General features: G+C 36.8%; 4 protein-coding genes across 7 annotated transcripts in view; 2 read left to right on the top strand and 2 right to left on the bottom strand.

Moving 5' to 3' along the window:
• LOC132176573 (coatomer subunit epsilon-1) overlaps positions 1–6,370 on the top strand; it is an 11,734-nt gene extending 5,364 nt beyond the window's left edge. The window contains exons 3-6 of the mRNA XM_059588822.1: positions 4,359–4,494; positions 4,569–4,724; positions 5,145–5,224; positions 6,064–6,370. Of these exons, the coding sequence (XP_059444805.1) occupies positions 4,359–4,494; positions 4,569–4,724; positions 5,145–5,224; positions 6,064–6,157 (466 nt within the window). The 3' untranslated portion in view covers positions 6,158–6,370. The remainder of the gene's footprint in view (positions 1–4,358; positions 4,495–4,568; positions 4,725–5,144; positions 5,225–6,063) is intronic.
• A 2,869-nt stretch (positions 6,371–9,239) lies between these two features.
• On the bottom strand, positions 9,240–21,594 carry LOC132173965 (UDP-arabinose 4-epimerase 1-like). Of its 3 annotated transcripts, XM_059585672.1 has the most exons (12): positions 21,136–21,594; positions 20,978–21,021; positions 17,230–17,391; positions 16,817–16,941; positions 14,624–14,737; positions 14,420–14,527; positions 14,231–14,322; positions 12,396–12,537; positions 12,047–12,141; positions 10,731–10,860; positions 9,949–10,093; positions 9,240–9,847 (listed from the first exon to the last, which is right to left on the bottom strand). In XM_059585672.1, exons 3-12 carry the CDS (start codon positions 17,288–17,290, stop codon positions 9,621–9,623), a joined length of 1,239 nt encoding a protein of 412 aa, XP_059441655.1. In that variant the 5' UTR covers positions 17,291–17,391; positions 20,978–21,021; positions 21,136–21,594; the 3' UTR covers positions 9,240–9,620. The 3 variants fall into 3 exon arrangements, with proteins under 3 accessions (XP_059441655.1, XP_059441656.1, XP_059441657.1); XM_059585673.1 differs by lacking the exons at positions 20,978–21,021; positions 21,136–21,594 and adding an exon at positions 18,049–18,348; XM_059585674.1 differs by lacking the exons at positions 20,978–21,021; positions 21,136–21,594 and adding an exon at positions 18,157–18,348.
• On the bottom strand, positions 21,592–22,365 carry LOC132174247 (F-box/kelch-repeat protein At3g06240-like). Its single transcript, XM_059585935.1, has one exon. The coding sequence runs from the start codon at positions 22,363–22,365 to the stop codon at positions 21,592–21,594; it is 774 nt and encodes a 257-aa protein (XP_059441918.1).
• Positions 22,366–23,182: 817 nt separating this feature from the next.
• LOC132176631 (uncharacterized) overlaps positions 23,183–23,760 on the top strand; it is a 42,699-nt gene continuing 42,121 nt past the window's right edge. For both annotated transcript variants that reach the window (XM_059588892.1, XM_059588891.1), the window contains exon 1: positions 23,183–23,303. Coding sequence is in view for 1 of the 2 variants with exons in the window: in XM_059588891.1 (XP_059444874.1) it covers positions 23,301–23,303 (3 nt within the window). In the remaining variant the exon portion in view is untranslated. The remainder of the gene's footprint in view (positions 23,304–23,760) is intronic.

The raw sequence follows: 23,760 nt of genomic DNA, 5'->3' as shown, positions 1-23,760 counted from the left end.
GATGGTTTTTCTATGGCTTTCTTTCAGGATTGTTGGGGGGTGATCAAAAAGGACGTCATGGCTGTTTTTGGGGAGTTCTATGATCGAGGTAAGTTCGAAAAAAGCCTCAACGCTACTTTCATTGCTCTCATTCCGAAGTCGCATGGGGCTTCCGATTTGAAGGACTTCCGTCCTATTAGTCTTGTGGGAGGGATTTATAAGATAATTGCGAAGGTCTTAGCCAACAGAATGCGGGGAGTCATGAATCGGGTCATATCCAATCCGCAAAACGCTTTTGTCAAAGGTAGACATATTTTGGATTCGGTGCTTATTGCCAATGAATGCCTGGACAGTCGTCTCAGATCCGGGGACCCCGGCCTCTTGTGTAAGTTGGATATGGAGAAGGCTTATGATCATATGAACTGGAAGTTTCTACTCTATCTTTTAAGAAGGTGTGGTTTCGGTGACAAATGGTGCTCTTGGATTGAGCATTGCATCTCGTCCGTGCGGTTCTCGGTGTTGATCAATGGTTCGCCCTCCGGTTTCTTTGTGAGCTCGCGTGGGGTTAGACAAGGTGACCCTCTATCGCCTTTTTTGTTTATCTTGGTCATGGAGGCTTTTAGTAGGATGATTAATGCCTCCATCAGTAGGGGTTTCATCAATGGGTTCTATGTGGGTGCCAGGGAGCATGAGCGGGTGTCGATCTCCCACCTTCTTTTTGCTGACGATACTTTGGTGTTTTGTGGGGCAGAACCGGAACATGTTAGATTTATTAAAGCTCTCAGTATAGGCTTTGAGGCGGTTTCCGAGCTAAAGATTAATCGGGCCAAGTCTGTTTTGGTCCCAGTCGGAGATTCAGTTGAGACGGATGAGCTGGCCGGCGTCTTGGGTTGTGGCACTAGCTCGCTTCCCTTGAAGTATTTGGGTCTTCCGTTAGGGGCTTCTTTCAAGCAGTTGGCTGTTTGGGATGATATGGTGGAGAAAATTGCTAGAAGGTTGGCCTCGTGGAAGCGTTCTTATTTGTCCAAGGGGGCGAGGCTCACTCTCATCAAGAGCACCTTATCCAACTTGCCCACCTATCTTCTGTCCCTGTTTCCCATCCCTATATCCGTGGCGAACCGTATTGAGAAGATTCAACGGGATTTTTTATGGGGAGGTTTCAAGGATGAACCCAAATTCCATTTGGTCAGTTGGCACGAGGTTTGCTCTCCGATTTCTGAGGGAGGTCTAGGGATTCGGAGCTTGCGCCTCTTCAACCAAGCCCTCTTGGGGAAATGGTTATGGAGATTTGCAAATGAAGAAGAAGCTTGGTGGAGAAGTATCTTGGTGGCTAAGTATGGGGTGGTTTGGGGTGGTTGGCGTTCAAATGTTCCTCGTGGAACGCATGGGGTGGGGCTATGGAAATTCATTTGTGGGGTTTGGAGGTCGTTTCGGTGCCACTTCAGATTAGTTCCCGGTTTGGGGGGGAAGGTCAAATTTTGGGAGGATTGTTGGTGTGGCGAGACGCCCCTCAAAGAGGCTTTTCCGGGCCTTTTTATTATAGCCCGCAACAAGGATGCCTCCATTGCGGATATTCGGGAGTGTGTAAATGGGATGGTGCACTGGAACGTTACTTTTACCCGTAGTATCCATGATTGGGAGGAGTTGGCCTTAGCCTCTTTCTTCTCACTCTTGTATTCGTCTCCGATCCGGGGGGAAGGGGTTGACCGTATGTGGTGGATTCCTTCAAGGAAAGGGAAGTTTGAGGTCCGCACTTTCTACAAGAGGCTTGCCCTTAAGGAGCCTAATCAGTTCCCTTGGAGAAGGATTTGGCGTACTAAGGCTCCTTTGCGAGTGGCGTTTTTTGCTTGGTCGGCCGCTCTTGGGAAATCTCTCACTCTGGATAATGTTCGGAAGAGAGGTATTGTTGTGGTTAATCGTTGTTGCATGTGTGAGGTGGATGGGGAGTCTGTGGACCATCTCTTCCTTCATTGTGGGGTTGCGCGCAAGTTGTGGGAGGTCATATTCTCTCGCTTTAACTTGAGTTGGGTTATGCCTAGAAGCGTCATGGAGATGTTTGCCAGTTGGTGGGCGGGAGGTAGATCTAGTAGTGCGGTGGTTTGGAAGATGGCTCCCTTGTGTCGTCTATGGTGTCTTTGGAAGGAAAGGAATGTGAGATGCTTCGAGGATTTGTCGAGGAACCTAGAGGATCTTATTCACTTCTTTTTGTACACTTTATTCTCATGGACAGCAGGATGGCTTGCTCCTTTAGTGATTGATTTTCCTGATTTTCTCTTTTTGTTCTCTTCTTCTTTCTCCCCTACTTAGTCGCTCCTTTGTATACTTCCTGTGTACTAGGGTTGCGCCCCTCTGCGCTCTTAATGCATTATTACTTATCAAAAAAAATTTGGTTGGTGTATTTTTGCCGAGCTCAAGCTGGTTCATGAGCTCAGACAAGCATCTTCAGACCTAAGCTTGAGCTAGAACTTTGAGATAGGCTTGAGCTCAAGCTAAGCTCAAGCCTGTACAATTTCCCACTGAGCCAAGACTGAGAAGTGCAAAGCCTGGTTCTGCTTGACCCATTTGCACCCCTAGTCTTGGCTGGATTTGGTAGTTTCTAGTTTGTTTTCTGTCCCTTTGTACCCCTTTTCTTTTTCTTTTTTTCTTTTTTTTTTTTTTTTTTTTCTATTGGTAAATAACAAACACACCTTATTGGACTTGAACCGTAATTTCACCTACTATCCCAATATTTTTGGGGCCGGAAGTGCCATTTAGCCCAAAGGCTATCTGCACAGTCATTCACTATGGTTAACAGGAAAAAAATTTGTATCCTCTAGCTGGAGGGTGCATTCATTGTGAAATAGTGTACAAGCTGTATCGGATATGTTTTTGAAACTGAAAAGTATTTATTTTCATTCCTTCTGTGTAAAATTTATTTGATAGATATTACGTTGTACCCAGGAAGTTTGATTTCTGAGAAAGTATTTGTTTTACGTATTTGTTTTCTTCTGTCAAAGTCACTGGGTCATGCTGACTTTTGACTTTCACAATTCCCAAACTTTGATACTTTGACTTGCATAGAATCTAGCCTGGTAATGGTGCTTAAAGGTGTCATGATTTGTTACATTGTCTAAACCTTGTGGAACACACTAATGGCTTCTTTGATATCTGACACATACAGTTCTCTTGTAGAAGTATGATCATTCTGAATTTTGTCTTTCAAAATTTCCAAACATAGCTCACTTGCATAGAATCTAAGCCAGATAATGATGCTTGAAGGTGTCATGATTTCTTACATGTTCTAAGCTTCTGGAACAAGCTAACTTCTTTGATTGAAATTGGATGTTAATTGGTTTTTGGTTACCAGCTTGCTTCCCTCCTCACCTGTGCAATCTATTCTCTCTGCTCCCTCAATTTTTTACTTGGTTCCTACCACTTCCTTTTATACAAGGCGGTTGACTAGTCTTGTTAAACGTGTTGATTCCTTGACTATACTGATGACATTGCTTTGACGTAATTTCATGAAATGATTATGGTGATGTCAGGAAATGATATTTCACCTCCTCTTAGGATCTAAGGTTGGCAATAAGTCCTTTTAGGGTCTTGACTGCACCAATGTTGTATTCTTATTTACTTAGGTTGACAACAATGATGATGGAGGTGTTCGATGGTTTTTGTCCTTTTTCCCTTTTTTTTTTTTTTTTTTGATAAGTAATGTATATATTAAAAAGTGCAATGCGCCTCTAAGTACACAAAAAGTATACATAGGGAAACCCGCGAAAACCCACAATAAGACCCAAAATAAAAAACCAATAAAAGCATAAAGAAACCCCGACACCTAATACCCAAAACAACCCTAAGCTCACTATGAGCTCCCACAAAAAGACCCCCAAAGTTACAGAAGCAAACCCATCAAACAATATTCTTACCCTTCCTTCCCCAAGAAGGGCAAGAAGGTTTGAAACTATTGAAACACAGTGATGGGTCTCCCAAGAGACCTTTGGACATTGATAAGCTTGATTTTTGTGCCTGTCTGGTTTGGAACTAAAGTTTTTATTGCAAGTGTTAGTGCTTGAGTGTTTGTATCTTTATGTACTTCTCCTATCCTTTGATTGTGTCCTCTTAGGTGCCTTACTAACATATCTTATGCACAACACAAGTAAAAAAAAATTCTTTGTATGATGCACAATTTTGACGGCTTATGTAATTTACTCCGGGCCTTCCATTAACAATTTATCTGTCATCGAAATGACATTATGCAAATGAGGGGTTGTATCCTTGCCCACCAATGTTTTAATAAGAAGTCACTTAACTAGTTATCTTAAGTGGAGGAAAAAATATTGCTGAGAATGCTTCTTGTCATTTTCATAAGCCTGATAGAAATTATTCTGCTTTTGCAGGCACGCCTTGAATGTCCAAATATTCCTTAAAATGCATAGATCAGATTATGCAGAGAGACAGCTTAGGGTCATGCAACAGGCTGATGAGGACCACACACTAACTCAACTTGCTAATGCATGGTTAAATTTGGCAGTGGTATGTACGCTGTCTGTTTTTCCTTGAGAGAGAAACTATAGTTGTTTGTAAGCTTATGTTTTCTTTTGAATCAGGGTGGTTCCAAGATACAGGAAGCATACCTCATTTTCCAAGATTTCTCAGAGAAGTATCAGATGACAAGTTTGATCCTGAATGGGAAGGCGGTTTGCTGCATGCACATGGGAAACTTTGATGAAGCAGAAACCCTACTGCTTGAAGCACTAAACAAGGCAAGTATCTAAGCAATCAACATGTTGGATTTTGTGGCTTTTAAATGAGTAGACCAGTAGTTTTTTCTTAGTCATTGGGCAATTTGCACAACCCATTAATTGTTACTTACCAAAAAAAAAATTGAAAAAGTTGAATTGACAATATTTAAATGATTTTGGTTGGGTAAAAAGTGAAAAAGTTGAATTGACTACATGTGTTGCTTTACTTTTGTAGGTTCTCTTGTTATTTTTTCTCGTTTCTCTAAAGTCCCTCTATTTTTGTATTAAGTCATAAATGTGAAATATCACGTACCAGATTTTTTTTTAAAAAAAAAAACTATTAAATATTTATATAAAGGCTGCATTGAATTGGCATTAGATTGGTACGTGTTCATTTTGAATTATAGATGTGATGAAGAGCTGTTTGGTGATTTGACACAGGATGCAAAGGATCCAGAAACTCTAGCCAATCTGGTTGTATGCTGTCTTCACGTTGGTAAATCGTCTTCCCGTTTTCTCAGGTATGCTATCATTTCATTCCTTCATTTGTTTCTTTTTGCTCTTGTATTTTTATAAAAACTAGCACGGAATTAATGAAAAAGCATAAATGTCAATGGCCACAGTTCTTATTTACCGTTGCAAAAGCTACACTTAAGTGCAGTTTGACAACTGAAGAAAGTGGGCCATCATGATTTTGAAGTGTATAATGCTGGGCAGAATAGTGAGATCTGAGGATTTTAACACTAGACAATTTTGGCTCTCAGATTTTTTTTTTCCCACTCGGTCACAATTTTTTCCTGAACTTGTCAACATACCTTTCAAGCAAATGGGCTGGCAAAAGTTCTCATAGAATCCATTAGCATTTGTTGAAAACAAAATACCACTTAAATAGGAGCCTCTCAAATTAATATTAACATAATATAATACATATGCAAGTTTTTAACGAGTGTCAGCGTATCCATAATGAGATTTTTTGAGGTTTTTTTTTTTTTTTTCTTTTCATTTTGTAATCTAAGTTGAAGTTAACAATCTTGCTGTGTAAGTTTTTGCTTTAGGACATGATGCTTGCTGTCACATGGATTGGACGTTAGGCCGACCATGCACTCCTCATTTTGATTGCAATTTAGTGCATATAATGACATTATTATGCAACTGTCCTAGTGTACATTTCTGGCTTATCCGATGACTGGCGTTGCAAAGTTGTTGTCCAAATTTGTATTGTTACTCTACTGTTTTTCCAAATTAAGGCTATTAGGGTTCAATATTCTTGGTATTATTATTTCCAAATGAGTTGCAATGATAGAAAAATTAAGTAATTATTGTTGTCAGTGATTGACAGATTTAAGTCACTGTTTTGCAGCCAGTTGAAACTTTCACACCCAGACCATGTGCTTGTCAAAAGGGCATCCTCTGCAGATGAGAGCTTTGACCGAGCTGTTCAATCAGTCGCATGAGGCAAAGAGGTGAATGGTATTACTCTATATATATAGTCTGTTTTACCTTTCATGACGGCTAGCTATGCTATTGGTTTTTGTCAGCTGCAAGAACATATAAAATTGAATGGAAAAAGGTGTATTTGGTGACAGAGTTGGAAATTCATAGTAGTGTTACTTTTCGGATCTAGTTGCTGTCTTCATATATGGAACGTTTTGAGCAAATTTAATTCATTTTGGGCTTTGCATTGAGAATACTCAGCTGCAGCACTGCTTACTTCTTGTATCTCTTTCCTTATGATTTTCATATAGATTTGATTCATGCCAAGGAATTTGTCTGTTAGTACATCAATACTGGATTATCCTTTGGGTTTATTTTGTCCTCTGTTACCAAAACCAACAACAACAAAACAAGAAAAGAAAAAGAGAGAAAATATACTAACCCCCTAAACTATTACTCATTTTGCAATTATGCTTTCAAACTTTAGAAAGTGATATTGAAGACTTATATACTAGTACTACCATTGTCTGCCAAATTAGACACTTTTGTATTTTTTTTTTCTTCCCAAATACACTTGAAGTTATTAATAAATAGAATTAAAAAAATATATTAAAATAACCATTTGAAAAAAAAAAAAAATTAAGGGGGCTAATTTGAAAAGGGCTACCCAGTTTTTGTTTTGTTTTTTTTTTTTTTTTTTTTTTTTAATTATAATTTTTTCAAATGGTTATTCTTTTTAATAACAATTGAGACCTTAAACTGTGAACGATTGTTTACAATTTGTTCAAAAGTGAAATTATATAGAACCACGCTCCATTGATCTTATATCAATTTCATTGACGTCAACTTTTTAAGATTTTGTAGAGAATTTTCAAAATTTAGGATATCAAAGATTGGCGACTATTCATCACCAACATTAACTTTGTAACTTTTTGCATTTTTTCTTTATAAAAGTCATTTCTGCATAATAATAATAATAATAATAAAAAGCTTTATAATAACTTTAATATAACTACTACAGTTTATATTGCGTTTTCAAAAAATTAATAATATAATTCTAATTAAATTGAATAACAATAATCAAGTGCATAGCATCTCAATATGATAAATAAAGATCATATGGCAGTCGTTTCTTTTCACTGGTATTCGTATGAACATAATTGAAACATTATGAAAACTCAACAGAATAATACTAAAATCTTTATATTTAATAATAAGCAAGGAAAAAAAATTCAACCAAAAAAAAGAAGGCAAACATGCAAAATTAGTCAGTGTGGTTTACCTGATTTACAATTAGTTCTAAAGGTCATTGAAGTATGTCAAAAAAATAATTTTGTCCCTACAGTCAAATTTCGTCCACTAATTTAACAGATTCCGTTAGTATGACATTGACTTAAATAGTATAAGTATCACAATTTTATTGGCTTTTTCATTTCACAATATTAGAATCTGTTAAGTTAATGAATTGAATTTGACAGTAAAGACTAATTTTTTTTTGGCATATCTCAGGGATCTTTTAAGTTCATTTTGATATTACAAAGAGTTAATTGCAAATCAAGTAAACTACGGTGACTGATTTTGCATTTTTTACAAACAAAAAAATAAAAAAAAAGGAAGAAAATACCTTTTATAATTCATAAATAAGTAAAAAGTTTCAAAACCGTACATGATAAAACAAAAACAGCAAATTTATTGAAAATAAAATATGTGTAGCCGCCTAGGTTTGATTCACTTTAAAAAATAAATAAAAAAAGAAAAAGAAAAATATGTCTTTAAGCCGGTGCTATGAATGCCACTTTTGATAATTGATGTCGGATTGAGGATGATAGAATAAATGATAATGAAATTGCTCATGCTGCTATGAATACCACTTTTGGCAATTGACCGTTTGGCGCCTGCCATTGAATGATATCATGATAATGAAATTGCTGCAATTTCAAAAAGCAACTTATACTTGAATTGTGAATCTTGATGATCAAAATTTCAGAACTTGGTATCTATACATAATCATTACGAAGTTGGGCATATACTAGGGCGTGAGTTCGACTCTTCGCAGTGAAAAATTACTTATACAAGCCTAATTAGTATTAGCCGCCTTGAAAATCACTGGTATTCTGGTAGGGATAAGTCATACTATGACTCAATTTGTCTTAAGAAAACGTCTGCGGTTCTCAACATCTACGCCCTCCTGTGTAGTTTCCAGCAGGTACGTGCTACCATGATTACGCCCAAGTAAAATAGTCACAGTTCATCACCTCCACTTGCCCTTTTAATTATTAAAAAAAAAAGAAAAGAGCCAAAACGGCTTACTTGTGACTTGTGGGTATAAAACAATTCAATGTGGTGACTCGTGAGGAAACAAAGAAAATTCACGTATTATTGTGTGGCAGGGGATTCATGTGGTAAGGAAAAAAAAGAAAAAGAGAAATGTTAGGAATCAATAAATTCTTCATATTTGGCTCATATTCTCCTACAAATTTAATAAATCAACCATTAGATTTGTGGAGTTTACAAGTTACTTGTATAAAATCCACATAAGTACACAAATCTAATAATTGATTTGTAAGATGAGATTGGACAAATATAGAGAAAATATTGACTCCTAATATTTATATGAAAAATAAAAATAAAAATAGTACAACGTTATTCATATTGATATAGGGAGTCCGGACTGCGATTTTTCTAGACCTTCTGGTATTGGTACCACATTTGTTAGGGGATCAGGGGGCAAACTAAAAAGTTTTGGTCCAAAGATATAGACCCTTTTAAAAGTGTGGGAGGCCATGGTCTAACTTGGTCCCCCCCTACGTTTGTCTCTGAAATAAATAATACCCTTGATGTCATGACTTTGAGGTGGTTCATGTTAGGACCTATTATGCCTTAAAAGCTAATTTCTTTTTTATGAAATTTTCGATTTATTAATTTTATTGAAAACTAATGTGCAAATTACTATTTATATCCTTTTAAGTTATATTGAATATAGCTTAGGTGGGTTAGACAGAACCTGAATTTGGCCCATTGGGCTTCGCTTCTCTAAGCACATTGCCGGCCCGTCGCTGACAAGGAGAAACCAAACAAACAAACTGTGAGGAAAAAAAGAGAGACACAGAAAACGGCGCACTTATTTAAGGAAGAAGGACAATGTAATGAAACGGTATTTAGCTTTCCCTGTCTTCAGACAGTTATAACAGTTATTTTACAGCCTTCAGAGCTTTTACTACCATCACCCATCACTGGCGCAATAACAATCATTATTCAACTATTTCTCTGTTCTAATACATGTAATGAATAACCGCCCATCCTACTACTATCCCACGGTGAAATACTCTAACCAGGGAAAAAAAAAAAAAATCTTAATTTTGATGAACACCCCCACCATTCTAAGAGAGCAATAGAACGCAGCAGCTGAAATCAGCAGCAATGCATGGGGTCTGCTATTGGAATGATGCTGTGAATCTGTGGCCCTTTCAGCAAGAAACTGCCCTAAGCAGTTCCATATCCGTCACGATGCGACTTTTGCCATCTCCATGCAATTTGCAAACTCTCTGTAAGATTGGTGTATCGCGCTGCCCAGTTGAGTTCCCAGGCGATCTTAGACGGGTCGCTGAACACTTTAGCATAGTCACCAGGCCGGCGGGGTAGGAAATCAACCTTGATATCCTTTCCTGTTGCCTTCTTACATGCCTCCACAAACTCCTTCACAGATCTACCTGAAAAAGGTCATCCCAAGAGAAGCAAGCAGCCTCAGATTCCTACTAAATTCACAAGACAATACAATATGCATAATGAGTGTTCTTTCTGTTTATCCTACCTTTTCCAGTGCCAACATTGTAAATTCCAACTTTTTTCGGCACCGCCTTTTCAAGAGCTTTCACATGAGCATCCACCAGATCAGTGACATCAATATAATCCCGTATGCAAGTTCCATCAGGTGTATCATAGTCTGTTCCTTTGACCTGCAAATTGCAAAACACTAGATTAGAACAAATCAAACCACACGCATAATTATAAAAAGACTAATGCGGATAGTTTGAAACAGATATATTGTGACTTTCTCACACCGACTCTGGAAATCAAATGATATAACAATGATATATTGTCAACCAAAAAGGCATGGCTGTCAACTTGTGAATTACAGGTTTAAACATTAAATACTATGTTAAGACGAAACCCTAAACAGATGAAATTTATGGACAAAACCTCTCCACAGATTCTATTCACCACGTCCAAGTCTGACAGATTTCTCAAAAGTGGCCTAACTAATTCTTTGAATTTGAGGGTTTCTTTTTAAAGAGATGATTTTTTTTTATTGGTAAGTTAGACAAGCACCCGGTGGTACTTGAACCCATGACCTCACTCTCCACCTTACTACAAAGGGAAGAGGTATCATTTGAGCTAAAGCCCATTGGTTAAGGGGATGAAGTTAAAAAATCTAAAGTTTAACACCAAAACATCCCCCAACAGCTCTTTGTTTTTCATTTTTTCTACTAACTTTCGGATGATGGAGTTAACATGAGTATTGTGTCCATTATTTGAATTTAGCAGGCTGGTTATGACTTTACCCACATGTCATGCAATAAGAATTCAGCGTGCCTTCAGCCCAGGAATAATACCACGAGCTGCATCGAAACAAGCACCAGAGATTCTTCCATGTTCACGTAGTTCAGGTCTCGGAGCTTCACCTAGTCTGCCTTCTGGATCTGACCCAATCACAATGAAATATCTGATATTTTCAAAAAGGAAAAGAGATCCGTTACAACCCTGGTTTATCAAATTTCTTAATTCTTATGGAAAACTTGTTTTGAGGTGTTGGGAAGCAGGGGGGAAAGGGGGATGGGGGCAGGTGAAGTATAGTTTGGCCATCCCTTATTGAGTTCAGCAGTAAAAAACAATAAACAAAAAAACAAAAAACAAAAAAAGGGAAAATACTCTACTTCCTATGAACTAACACCTCATAACCTGCGAAATTATCATTTGTGACACTTGACCTCCTTCAACTGCCATTTAGATGCAAATAGCCCCCTTCATTAGTTGAGGGTGTTACATCCAACGGAAAAATGAGCAACAGACATGCATTTGCTCTTTTTTTTTTACTCAAAATGACAAAAATGCCCTCCAAGTAAAAACTAAGCCAAAAAAAAAAAAAACTTGAAAAACATTTTAGAAAAAACGGAAGTGGTCAACTGTGGGCTCTCCATGGCGTACCTCACGCCTGCCCAAGCTGCCAAGAGCATCACGTGCGTGAAGGTCACCACATCCAAGAGCCTTGCCTGGTTCACATTGAAGATGTCATATGTGTTGAGCAAGGACTTGCAGGCCTTCTTCAATGACGGGCAGCCCAACAATGCCGTCTCTGCGCCTCATCAGCGTGAGCGACACATTCAACCAGAAGAAACTGAAAGAATCAGTAACTGGGACCGGCATGCAACCAGACCGATGGATCTAGGCAAAGTAGCGGACCTGCTTCTCCCATTGGATGCTGCCCCAAGATGCTGACAAGTACCAACTACCAGAATCGATGAAGCACCTTTGGGGTGGTCCAGCCAACCCAGCCCCCAAGTGCCTCAGAGGTGTTCGAACCACCCAAAAGTGCTTTGAAGTAGCTTAGCCACCCCTACCACAAGCGGATGCTTCGCTAACCACCACCCTAGGGATGGCAACCACCGCTCTTTTTTTTTTCCCTTTTTTAAAAAAATATATATATTTTTGGATTTTTTTCATTTGGAAGGTATTTAAGTAAATGCACTATCTTAATTCAAGGCATTTTTTTGTCATTTCACATAAAAAAATATATACATTCATGTCATGTGCTTGTCTTTTCGTCTGCTCGTCTGATTCCATGCCCTCCTCCTCCCCCCCAAAAAAACGTAGACAGATTTATATAAAATAAGCATACAGCTAACACCAACCTTAGGATCATGACTGCCATATCTGAATTTTTAGAAAAATCAAGGATTATATCTTCTGCCATCTTTTTAGCTTTTCCATATGGATTAATGGGGACCTGTATTCATGCAACAAGGTTCATCAGCTGTGTAGCTATAAAACCCTATACACATCAAAAATAGCTGTAGCAGGCCACATAAATTTTATTGCCTCAGATGGAAAACAAAAAATAAAACCAAGAATATTTTTCTCTGTTATTTTGAAAGTAAACAAAACAAAGAATATCACTAACAATAACACAACCATTTTCTCCCAATAAAAACTACAATAAGAACTGAAACAAAAATGAAAACCAAGTTTCAGAACCCTCACCTGCACAGTTGTTTCGGTAATGGGCATCTTTTCAGGTTCCCCGTATGTTGCACATGTACTAGAATATATCAATGTTTTCACACCATGTGCAGCCATGGCCTCTAACACAACTAAGGTGTTTGATGTAATGTTATGATAATACCTGCAGAACAAGGTCACAGATATAATTAGCAGCATAATATACGAGTTACCACTATGTTCTTTTTAAAAATAGTTTACAAGTTACCACTATGTAAAGCACCATTTTACTTGCTCATTTGAAAGGGGATCAAGCAAAGATAAAAATGAAATAAAACCTTAGGTAGAGAGAGTTACAAGATTAACCAGTTTCTTACATACCAGGCTAATATCATGTGCAAACCAAAAATGCCTGTGATCTGAAGTTGATCACTATTCCTATGTCACTACCATGCATAGTTGGTTGATAAAGCACATCCACAACAAGCTAAAATACAAAGTTGCTTTTCTAATTACAGACTGAAATTCCATTCCACAACCAGACATTTCAGATCAAATCTTATATGATCCTGCTTATTTATTAAGAAATTAATTATATATAAACATGGCAATAAGATCTATTGAGACCCAATCTCATCTATCAAATTCTCTTGAGATTATGTTGAAAACTATAGTACTTGACATGGATGGATATCTAAAAGAAAAAAACATAAAATTACTATTGAACAAGCAAAATGACCTTTTTTACATTATTATCCTTATTAAACAAAACAAACAAAAAACATATAGTTATTTTAATTACTTATTGGATCATTTGTTTCTGTCATCGAAAGGAAAGAGTATCATAATGATTAACAATCACTAATTTTCACACAAAGAAACATTTCTACAAAAACTGACAACATTGGTCTTATTGTTCTACAAAGAACATTACATACAGACTTTCTTTTACATGTGGATGAATTCATAGATAAACTTTTCAAGTTTTCAGAGTTTCATCAGTTACATAATCAATAGGAGTTTTCCATCATAAACTCAAACAGAGCAATCAGCAATCTGGCCAACACAAGTATTTAGTGACCAGATTTTCCAGTCAAAAAAGAAAAACAAACTCCAGTTTTTTTTTTTTTGTTCCCCCTATTTTAAGCCATATTAATAAAAATAATACATTTTCAGTTTTCTAGATTTTTCTGCTATTTTTGCAAGTGTTTCTCATTCTTTTTTTTATTGATAATTCCAATTTCCCAACTTTTGATGATTTGCAAAATGGTTGTGCACTCTAAACATATAGAAATGTCATCTAATTTTTTATTTAATGAACTTATAAAATTCCAAAATCAATCCTACAATTCAGGTTTTTTTTCCTCTTTGTTAGTTGTTTTCAAGGACCCAACTCCTGAACTGAAAATAGAATTCCATTCTATCCAAACATGGTCATTTTGGTTAATTTATTGAGATATGTTTAAAATATCATGTTTGAATAATCATTTTGGTTATTTCAGCCACAACATGATTAAAAAATCATGTCATAGTAATAAAAAAAGATGGGTTTGTTTGGAAAATGAAAAAAAACCCATTCGAGCTGTAGTTATAATGAAGCCAGCCACAACACCTAAACATCACAGCAACCCCTTTTCATTTTTTTTTTCAAAGTGGAAAGGGGAAGAATAGGAGGCAAGCAAACAAAGATACCCCGCATGCCCTAGGCTCAGGCCTTTTTCCTTTTGAATTATATTATAACTCCAAAGAAAAAAAGGGAGAAAAACTGAACTCTAACTTTTAACTTTATTTGAACTTGCTTAAACTCGATCCAATCAAATCTCACAATTGCGAGCTATTTCAAAAAGGCTAGATATTGCTCAAACGACAATACTTACTTGAGTGGATCAAGGGTGCTTTCCCCGACATATGCAACAGCTGCAAAATGCATAACAGCATCAAACGAATTCTCTGAAAATATTTTATTAACCTGAAAAATCTGTTAAGGAAACCTTCAGGTGTGGCTGTTTATATTAAGTAACAATTCTCAAGTGGAATATATCTTATAGAGAGCATGATAAGAGTACAGCCTTTGGATCCCCTAAGTCAGCATAAATAAACTGAAGCCTTCCAGCTTCTGGAAATGATTTTTGGAGAACCTTTACAGCACCTAGATTTCCCCATGAGAGGTTGTCCTGTCAAAAAGGGAAAATCTTAAAGATATGTCACTGACACTTAAAATACAAAATAGTTATAAAATAAATTCATACTTATTCTGCAAAAAGGCCTACCACTATAGTTACACGGTATGAGTCCTTCAGAAGACGAAAGGAAGCATGTGAACCAATATAGCCAGCACCACCTGTTACTAGGGCATGTGTTACCCCATGTTCATGATGGGAGAACTGAAGGAAATGAATAAAAATTGTAGACCATTTCAGATTTGGAAATGTCAAATTGAAAAGAGAAGATAACCCAAATAAGTCATTTATATCCAAGTTTACATTTTTATACATTGTAATCGCGGGGAGGGGGGGTGTGAAGTTTAGGAAATAGCAGTCCCAAAACAGTCAAACAACATTGTTCAGAGCTGTTAAAACAAAATCCAAACAAACAAGAAATAAATAAACATTGTAGTCCTTAAAAGTTTTAGTGTATAAATTTGTAATGATCAAGTGAAAGGCAAATCTAGATAAGAAAAAACAATTTGACCAGACACAATTCTTAAACACAAAAAGTTTGCACCATAGACAATGCTGGTGACAATCAATTAAAGACCTTATGTGGTCATCCAAACTGGTCGGAAACATGAAGGACCGGTGTCGTGTACAAGTCAATAACATCTTACTTATTGGTAGGGATGTCTTATATATCTTAGGAACTAAAATTAAATGCTAATTCATAAACTCCAAACAAAAGAGCAAACTATGATATGAATTTGTTGTTATAAGCCACGTAAATATAATTAAATTTTTTATATTTGACCAATACTACATAAGTATAGCACAGATATACAATTATCATGAGCCCCACTTTGCACACTTCATTGAGGATGAAGTTATCAAACAGGACTTGCTTAACTTTGTGGATTATAGCCTGAATGATGGCAGCAATCAGCCATAGGTGTTCCATCGGTGCCTTTAGTCATACAAAGTTCAACAACTTCCTACAGCAATATGAAACCTGCCCCCTTCAATGAACCTCTCCAAAAGAAAATAAATAAACAAATGGTTGCTGGCTATGTTTGGTAAGTGTTTTGAAAAGCTTTCACTTTTCAAACACATAACGCACCTTTTAGAAAATAGTTACCAAACGAAACACTTTTTAAAAGACAAAACGCAACACACTTTTTAAAAAAACTTTGCACACCTTGTGGGTATATTTTGAGAAACTACATGCTTATTTTTTCAAGTGTAGAGATTGACCTGTTACCGCAAAAAAAATTTTAAAAAAATTAGGGAGGTGGCCACACAACCACCTGATGTAGATCAGAGTGTAGTCCGAACCCATATGTTATTTCATGTTTTTGTCGTTTAAGTGTCGAGGCCATCCGGACAGCCATATGTCCCATCCGGACGGGCGCCGTAGCTTTATTTTATTTAAACCGCCTATATTCCATGTTTTATTAGGCTTAGGGTTTTGAGAGTCTTTATTTAGTATTTTATTAGGTTTAGGGTTTTGGGCTATAAATATATGCTTATAGCCTCTAGAAAAACAGTTTATGTTGACTTATCAGTTTTCTCTAATAAGAATTACTCCGAGGTGAGTTTTTTTCATATTTTTCCTTGAAGCCATAGATAGACTCTATAGTTTTGAGAATTATTCTCAGGTTTTTTATAAACTCAAGATCTAAGAATTATCTATCTTTCTTCTTGTGCTGTTTTATTTGCTTACCACCAAGTCAGGCTGCATCACCACCTCTATCCTGGTCAAAGGTTGCCGCACATTCACCCTAACAAGTCAGAGATGGCCATGCAGCCACCCCCTACAAAGAGAGAATGGTCATGTGGCTACTCCTGTAGAGGGTGGTCACACGACCATCTCTATCCTTGGAAGAGGTAACAGCAAGGCCACCTCTATCCTGGTCAGAGTGGCTCCCCCATCTCCTTTTCTTTCTTATAAGTAAAAATTCAACCTTCACGCCTAAAAAATATGCACGTGTTTTCTCAAAATAAGTATATTAGTGTTTGTTTCTTTGAACAATTTTATTTTGTGGACCCCACATAATAAAAACACTTCTCAACTCCCATCACATCAAAATCTCTTTTTGAATCAAAACACGAAAAGACTTTTCAAAAAAGTTACCAAACATTGCCTAGGTTTGATATCACATCATAGCAAGAAGAGAAATTGACAATTCTCAAAGCATTGAGCTTTACCTAGGATAATGTATGTAACACATACATTTCATAGAAAATGAGTCAACCATCATAGACTGTACTTGACAATTAGAAGGATACTAAAATATATGACAAAGAAGTTACCGGGCTTGGAGCATTGAAACTGGAAGATCGCTTGAGCACCAGAATGCATAATGCTGTGAGGACAGCAGCCAAAATAATTTTTCCTACAAAGCTGCTCTTCTTTTTCGGATCTGGGTAATCCATGCCTACAAGCATGACAAGGTCAGACAAAACCCAAACATAAATATAGAAATCCTCGAAGCTCTGCAAGGATATTCAAGTATATATATATATGTTTCAAGCAATGAACTACACAATAAGCAATGCATAACCAGAAAGAAACCATAACATCTCAATTTGCACATATTTGTCATGAAATCATAAATATATATATTTTTCGAGTGACCTACATTTGACTAGATAAAAGAACCATCAACAAGCAGTTTTATGTCAAAACACATTCATTTGAATCACAGATATAAAGGAAATCCTACCTCCAAGTGACATAGATCTAGTGGACCTTTGCTGAGTTCTGGACCTGACAAAATTTAGCATTGAGAAAATCCCCCCCACAATTCCAACTTGTACGAACAGGAATCTAATCCTTTGCCTCAATACCAACGATCAAAGCAGAACCCTTCTTTTGGTTTAACGTGCTGCAATAAAAACCGAAGAGTGAACAGTAATTTTTGGACAAAAGAAATGTAAAAACTAAAAATTATGAAAAATTAAAGCCCAAAAGTCGGTATTACTGGGCCCTATCAAAGAAGAAAAGGTTTACAAAAAGTTCTAACGTTAGAAATATCAAAACTTTTTATGCAACTGATAGCCTGGAAAGTTCAGCACTCAATTCCCAAATTACAGAGATAGAAAAAGATAAAAAATTTCTAGATCCAGAGAGACCCAGAAGCAGAAAACCCATAAAAAATGAAATGCCAATAAGAATTGGAAACAAATAAACACCCAAAAGTTTGAACATTTTTTGTTCAGTTTCTGTTTCGGTCTAAGCTAAATATTTCAAAATATAAAACTAGAACATGCAGATGTCCGCCAAATAAATGAAATAGAGGAAAAAGACATTCAGAAAACCATTTTTCAAAATTGAACAAATTAAAACCCAGTAATCAAAATTTGAAAATAAAACAGACCCATGTAACATAGAAAGGAAACAACAAATGAAGAAGAACAATTCAAATTACAAGATCCAAAAAAACCCATGAGCAGTATCCATCCCAGATTACAATAACAAAAAAAATATGTAACAAACTACAAGAGAGGGGGAGAGAAAGAGATAGCAGAGGAGGGCAACCCACAATTAACAAAAATGACAAGGAATCAAGGAATCAAGGAAGGAAATCATTGTGTGAATACAAGAAGTAGCAGAGACAGAGAAAGAGAAAGCGCGAGAGAAGATCGCTCACCAGAAAGAGAAAGAGAAAGAAGAGCATGAATCAAATTTAAAGGCTTCCATGCATTCCCACAACAATAAAATAAAAATAAAAGCGAAATTCCACCATATAACTTGAGTAGAAACCACGACGATCGAAAACGTACGAGATAGAAAGAAACAAGAGAAATAGAGAGAGAGAGAAAGGAAAGAGGAGGAAAACGTACAAACACAGAGGGACGACCGAGTCCTGTGAGTGGTGTGTTTGCATATGTAATATATATATATATATATATAGAATAAGAAAGAGAGACAGGTGGGTTAATTAGGCGGAGAATTCTCTGCATCCATGTTGTCGATGTGTTGCAACGACAGACGAGGATTCACAATCCTCTGTGTTTTTTTTTTTTTTTCTTTATAAATTTCTTCTGTTTGATTCTTCTTTGCCGTCTCTGTCCAGTCATCGGCTTCCATTTGTAATTTTTCTATGTGCTTTTTGGGAGCGAACATTGCGGAACAGCCGTGTTACCTGTTAAGAAAATGTGTCGTGTTCGAGTTTAGGTGTTCGACACGTTTGGGTTGGCATAAATGGGTTCGCGGGTCAATCGGGTTAACACGAAGCCGACATGCTAACCCATTTTGCCAGCCCTAACCGAAGATAATTACTCAAACACATGGAAAATATGGATACATTCTTTGCCCCGCACACAATGAGCATGACAAGCACACTCATACATACGCGTTCTACTCAAGTACAGCACCTTCTACCATACTTCTACACCAAAAAGCAAGGATTTCGTAGAACAAACAAAAGAACAGCAACCTCAAATGCAACCGCAGCCTAAATGAAACAGAAAAATAACATAACACACATACACAATTACACAAAGACACAAGACAATCCTGTATCAGCAAATGTAGGGTTAGAGCTATAATATAATGCTGCTCAAACAAAAAACGATTACAAATGTTGTAGGATCCAAAATTAAACATAGAAGTTGTAATTACCACCCATTAAAAGCCTTCCAACTATCAAACTACCCAATAATTTTAGTACGACCAGTACATGATAATACTCCTTTTCAAGTCACTTGAACTACTACCACCAACCATACTAATCAAAAAAAAACTACTACCAGCAAGCATGATTTGACTTCCATTGATTGGATATTAAATAGATGAGGCTTGGGACTAGATCAGTAAAACCTCCTGTGAAAAAGACAAAGGAAATTGTTTACACTTGCAGAAATTCCAGTTAACATGGACATCAAGGCTTCATCTATATAAAGAGGTCTAACTTGGAAAGAAGGAGGTTTGATACACATGTGAAAAAAATTATAGCAGCTTTTATGACAGAAGCAAGATACATAGCACCAATAAAGAATAAGGTTGGAGATATTGTATCCAGACAAATATACATGCTACACACACAAACAGATATTCTATGTTCTGCATATCAATAAATCTTCTTCGACATATCGCCTAAGCAATTCTTCTAGATTGGGGTTGGACATTTTGTTGTTTCAGTGATGTGGTGAGATCCTTTAAGCGAAGACTAATTTTCCTTTCATCACAAAAGTAAAATTTTCTGCTCACTCCCATAACTTCAAAAGGAGTCGGTCATGTCTTGGTTTCCCAGGTTGCTAATTATCTCCTATTCTGCAAGTGTCTTGGTAAAACATAGGCCCTTTCATCCCAAACTCTTGCATACTAATCCGCTTCATTTCACTTTCACACCAAAATTGAATTGGAAATCAAGAAAATACTGGAGTAAAGAATAAAATTTGGAGAAGTATACCAAAATTTCGCATGTGCATATCACAAAGGTTTCTGTAAATTGTGGTGAACTATATCATAATAAATCATTGCAAACATGGAGCTAAATAGCAAAACACTTAAGTGGAAATTTCAACAGTCAAAATTTTATAATGCTGGCTGCAAAACTTATGAATACCACAGTTGCAGAAAGGGTCATCCATAGCTTCCTAATTACATGAACTTCTCCAATAGAGAACTACCCTTTGAGAACCTGTCTTATGAGTTACCTACTACACAAGCTACCATGTGTCAAATCACAGTACTTAAAAGCTCAAAAATTATATCGCAGGCGCGAACAATTCCTTAATCCTTAATTATCTAGTTGGTGATTATCCATCTACAATTTGCTTACAAGGAATTATCCCAAGTGCTTATGGTGACGCCATTCTTCATCCATTTTAATGTCAGATACTAACTGAGAGTGTAACTTATAGTGAAGAGGTAGTTCTAGGAAATGGAGTATCACATTTTAAAGTTTAGACCAAGTGCAAGTAGAATGTATGTTCAAGAGGGTTAAGAGTATTTTTGCCTTTAGTTTCTTAAGACTTGCTATTAGGTAATCTAAGTTTTCTCTTTAGTATCAAATTAACCCTACAAACATGATCAAGAAGAATTAGACTAAAGCTGCCATAAGACAAAACCTCTGCTTCACTCTTTAGCTCCAAGTTATTTCATTCCTTCATGGTAACTTATACTCAAATAAACAAACAGGTAGCTGCAGCATGAACTAATGGCAGCAAAACTTCAAATGCTCTGCTACTGGAAGTTTTTTCCTTTATCTTTTCTTCTCTTTTTTATTTCTTATATGGGGATACACACACATGACACACTCTAAGCTTTGAGCATACGTGCACCGTTAATTTTCTTCCAAGTTCCAGAACAATTAGATGTTCTGGTTCTTGTCATTTGACCAACCACAAACATAAAAACATTTTCTTCTATTTTCTCTACATTTATGAATCACATGAGCCCTGTCATTGAAAAAAAAAAAAGAAGGGTAACAAACGCATTACTACAATCGATTACTGATATCTAACCTTTTCCTGCTTGCTCACAATTGATCCCTTACATTTGTCCCAAACTGGAAAGACATTTAACCCACGTGAGAGAATGCAGAAAATTGATTTTGGCATAAGCCTATCAATCACAAAAACTGAAAATTTTGCAAGTTGTGAAACAATGGAGCAAAGCTTACCTCTGTATCTTCCTTTTTCTCTTCCTTTCTTTCTTCTTGAGGTTACTAGCACAATACGAAGTCGCCTGCACTCCCAAAACTCCATCTGCTACATCCAGTAGAGCAAGGGTCTCCACATAATTATCGAAATAAGACCACCCAGTTGTGTAATTAAGGTGAAGATCCCAGGTTCGTTCGCCATTACGCTCGTAATAAAACAAATGTCCAACCCCCTCCGTCAGTAGAACGTCACCATTCTTTCTGAAGCAATCCACATACCAGGATCCACCCTGAAATTTAATATCAAACTGCTTAGTCCAAGATTCCACTCTTCCATACTCTTTCATCACCCACACGGGAATATCTTCATTGTCCCCGTAGGGGGCAAGAGCAAGCAACCCATCAACTACCGCCATATCAAATTCAAAGTATTCCACGTCCTGTAAACTCTCTGGCATAGGCATTTCACCAAACACCTCATCCTCCATGTCGAACGACATGAATGAAATTGCGAAATGGGCGCTCGTCCGGTGGAGTGCGAGCTGGCCAGTGGACTGCCCCATTAAAGAAAACATTCTCATCTAGTGTAAAGTTGTTGGGAGGACCGGAGGCCGTAAAAGAGCGCCATGCGCCGGTTCGATGCGTATAAATCTCAACCAGAGAAAAAGTAATGCCTTGGATATACACAAGCCTCACCACCTTGTAATCGTCAGTCTTGGGGTCATAACCAAAGCCAAGAGAATGGAGACAACAAGAGTTAAAGCGTCCGCATCCCCCACAGCCAATGTTAGGGCGCGGAAGGGATATGGCTTTCTGAATACAAGGGTTAAAGAGAACTAAATCGATACCTTGGGCGAGACAAAATAGGCCGTTACATGAACCAATTACTTTCAAGCAATTGGATAAGCAAGGCGATCCAATGGAATCTGATGGGTCTCTTCTGAAATCCGAAGCGTCTCCTATGAACAAGCTCCTCTTTTCTATTTCTGCACCAAGAGAAAGCAGGTGGACTAGTATGGCGGCAAGGGAGCCGTCTTCCTTGCGTCGGTAGTCGAAATGGCGCAAGACAAGGTTGGAAATGGATGGGTAATGGGGGTTGGAGAGAGCGCGGCGGAGATGGGTGGCGATGAAATGGGGGCTGGAGATGAGAGAACACCATGTCTTGGAAACGCACCTGAATCTGATCACCGACTTCACCGGCAGTCGTGAGAGGATTTCGGTGACAACCTCGTTTGGGAGACTGTCTGACATCGTGTTTCTTTCTTCTCTGGAGTGAGAGAGAGTGGTTTGTTTTGTTTTAGGATGCAAAATAAAATTCAGCCAATTTTTATTATTAATTATTATTGAAAAATATAAATTTTTTTTTTTTTTTTTCATAGATACCTGAACTATAGTACTGATCATGGTGGAAGCCTCAAAGAAAGAGGAGCTGAAGACGCGACAAAAGACAACAGATCGAGAAAGAGGAGGAATTGGTATCGTGTGTAATGTTAGGCACGTGTCACCTTTCAAACTTTATTAGACAGAAAAAAAATAATTGGTGAATTGACAATAATGAAAATTCACTAATTTCGTAGATATGGATCGGATGAGTGATTGGTCTAATGTTTTTCACGTTTATAATATTTTATCAAATTAAAATTCAAAAAATATATGTATATATATATATATATATATATATATATATAATCAAACATATCCTAAATTTGAATTTATAATACAAACTAGACCAGATAAAGAAAATGTTACAAATGATTCTGCCCTCTCTGCCCTCCTTATGCTATATATCAGTTAACAAATTTAATAGTTAATTTATAAAATAAAAAAATAAAAAAGTTGATATATTCAACTCAAACTACAATTCAATTAATAATATTCTTCAAAATTTTTAATTGCGATAATGTCTTTTTTAAATTACCAAAAATTATCGATAATTAAGGCCAGCAAAAAGACAAAAAAGAAAATAAATTATTATCAAAATGAGAAAAATACACTGAAAATTGGAGAAAAAAAAATTATATATCTTAAAAAAAAAATAAACAAAGGGTCTGAATTACAGACCATTCTTTTGGTCTCCAAGCTCGTTGTGTTACTTTTGTACAGTACTGTACTCTCTCCCTCCGCATTTCGAATAAATTCTCTCTCTTCCATCGTTTCAAGTCTAAAGGCTTCGTCGGCCAAGCAAGATGGTAAAACATCCCTCCCTCTTTCAAACCCATTTGGGTTTTTTACTCGTATATTTAATTCTTAATCTCCAGACACAAATCTGTGATCTTTCATGCTGCATCATGTATATCTTTTCCTTCCCAAAAAAAAGAAAAAGAAAAAAGAGCAGTTAAGCTGTGAATTTCAATGTGCATTGATGCTATTCTTTCCCCGACTTTGGGTTACATCTTGCAGATAGCTTATTGATTGTTTTAGTACTTTTCTGAAGCTTCTGTAGCTTATTGAATGTTTTAGTACTTTTCTGGGCTCCTCCGTTTCTTGGTACTGTTTAGACTGGTTGATTGTGTAATGATCAATTTGGTGCTTCATGGTTCCTTTTTGTATGGGCCTTTGCTCATGATAGGATTTTATAGTTACCCACAGGAAAATGAGAATTGTTGCGTCATTAATTTCTTGATTATTTGATGTAGATGCAAAGTA

Source organism: Corylus avellana, chromosome ca3, assembly GCF_901000735.1.
Source record: "Corylus avellana chromosome ca3, CavTom2PMs-1.0".
NCBI lineage: Eukaryota > Viridiplantae > Streptophyta > Magnoliopsida > Fagales > Betulaceae > Corylus > Corylus avellana.
The sequence above is the reverse complement of the archived record's forward strand: the minus strand, read 5'-3'. Positions and strand labels throughout refer to the sequence as shown.

Bases quoted from the DNA above. Each gene is read 5' to 3' on its own strand.
- LOC132173965 (XM_059585672.1), bottom strand. From the start codon at position 17,290: ATGCTAAATTTTGTCAGGTCCAGAACTCAGCAAAGGTCCACTAGATCT. The intron at 14,738-16,816 runs GTAACTTCTTTG...CATTTCCTTCAG, and splicing joins GTTTCAATGCTCCAAGCCCG to TTCTCCCATCATGAACATGG. The intron at 10,094-10,730 runs GCACGCTGAATT...TGCAATTTGCAG, and splicing joins GTATTATTCCTGGGCTGAAG to GTCAAAGGAACAGACTATGA.
- LOC132174247 (XM_059585935.1), bottom strand. From the start codon at position 22,365: ATGTCAGACAGTCTCCCAAACGAGGTTGTCACCGAAATCCTCTCACGA.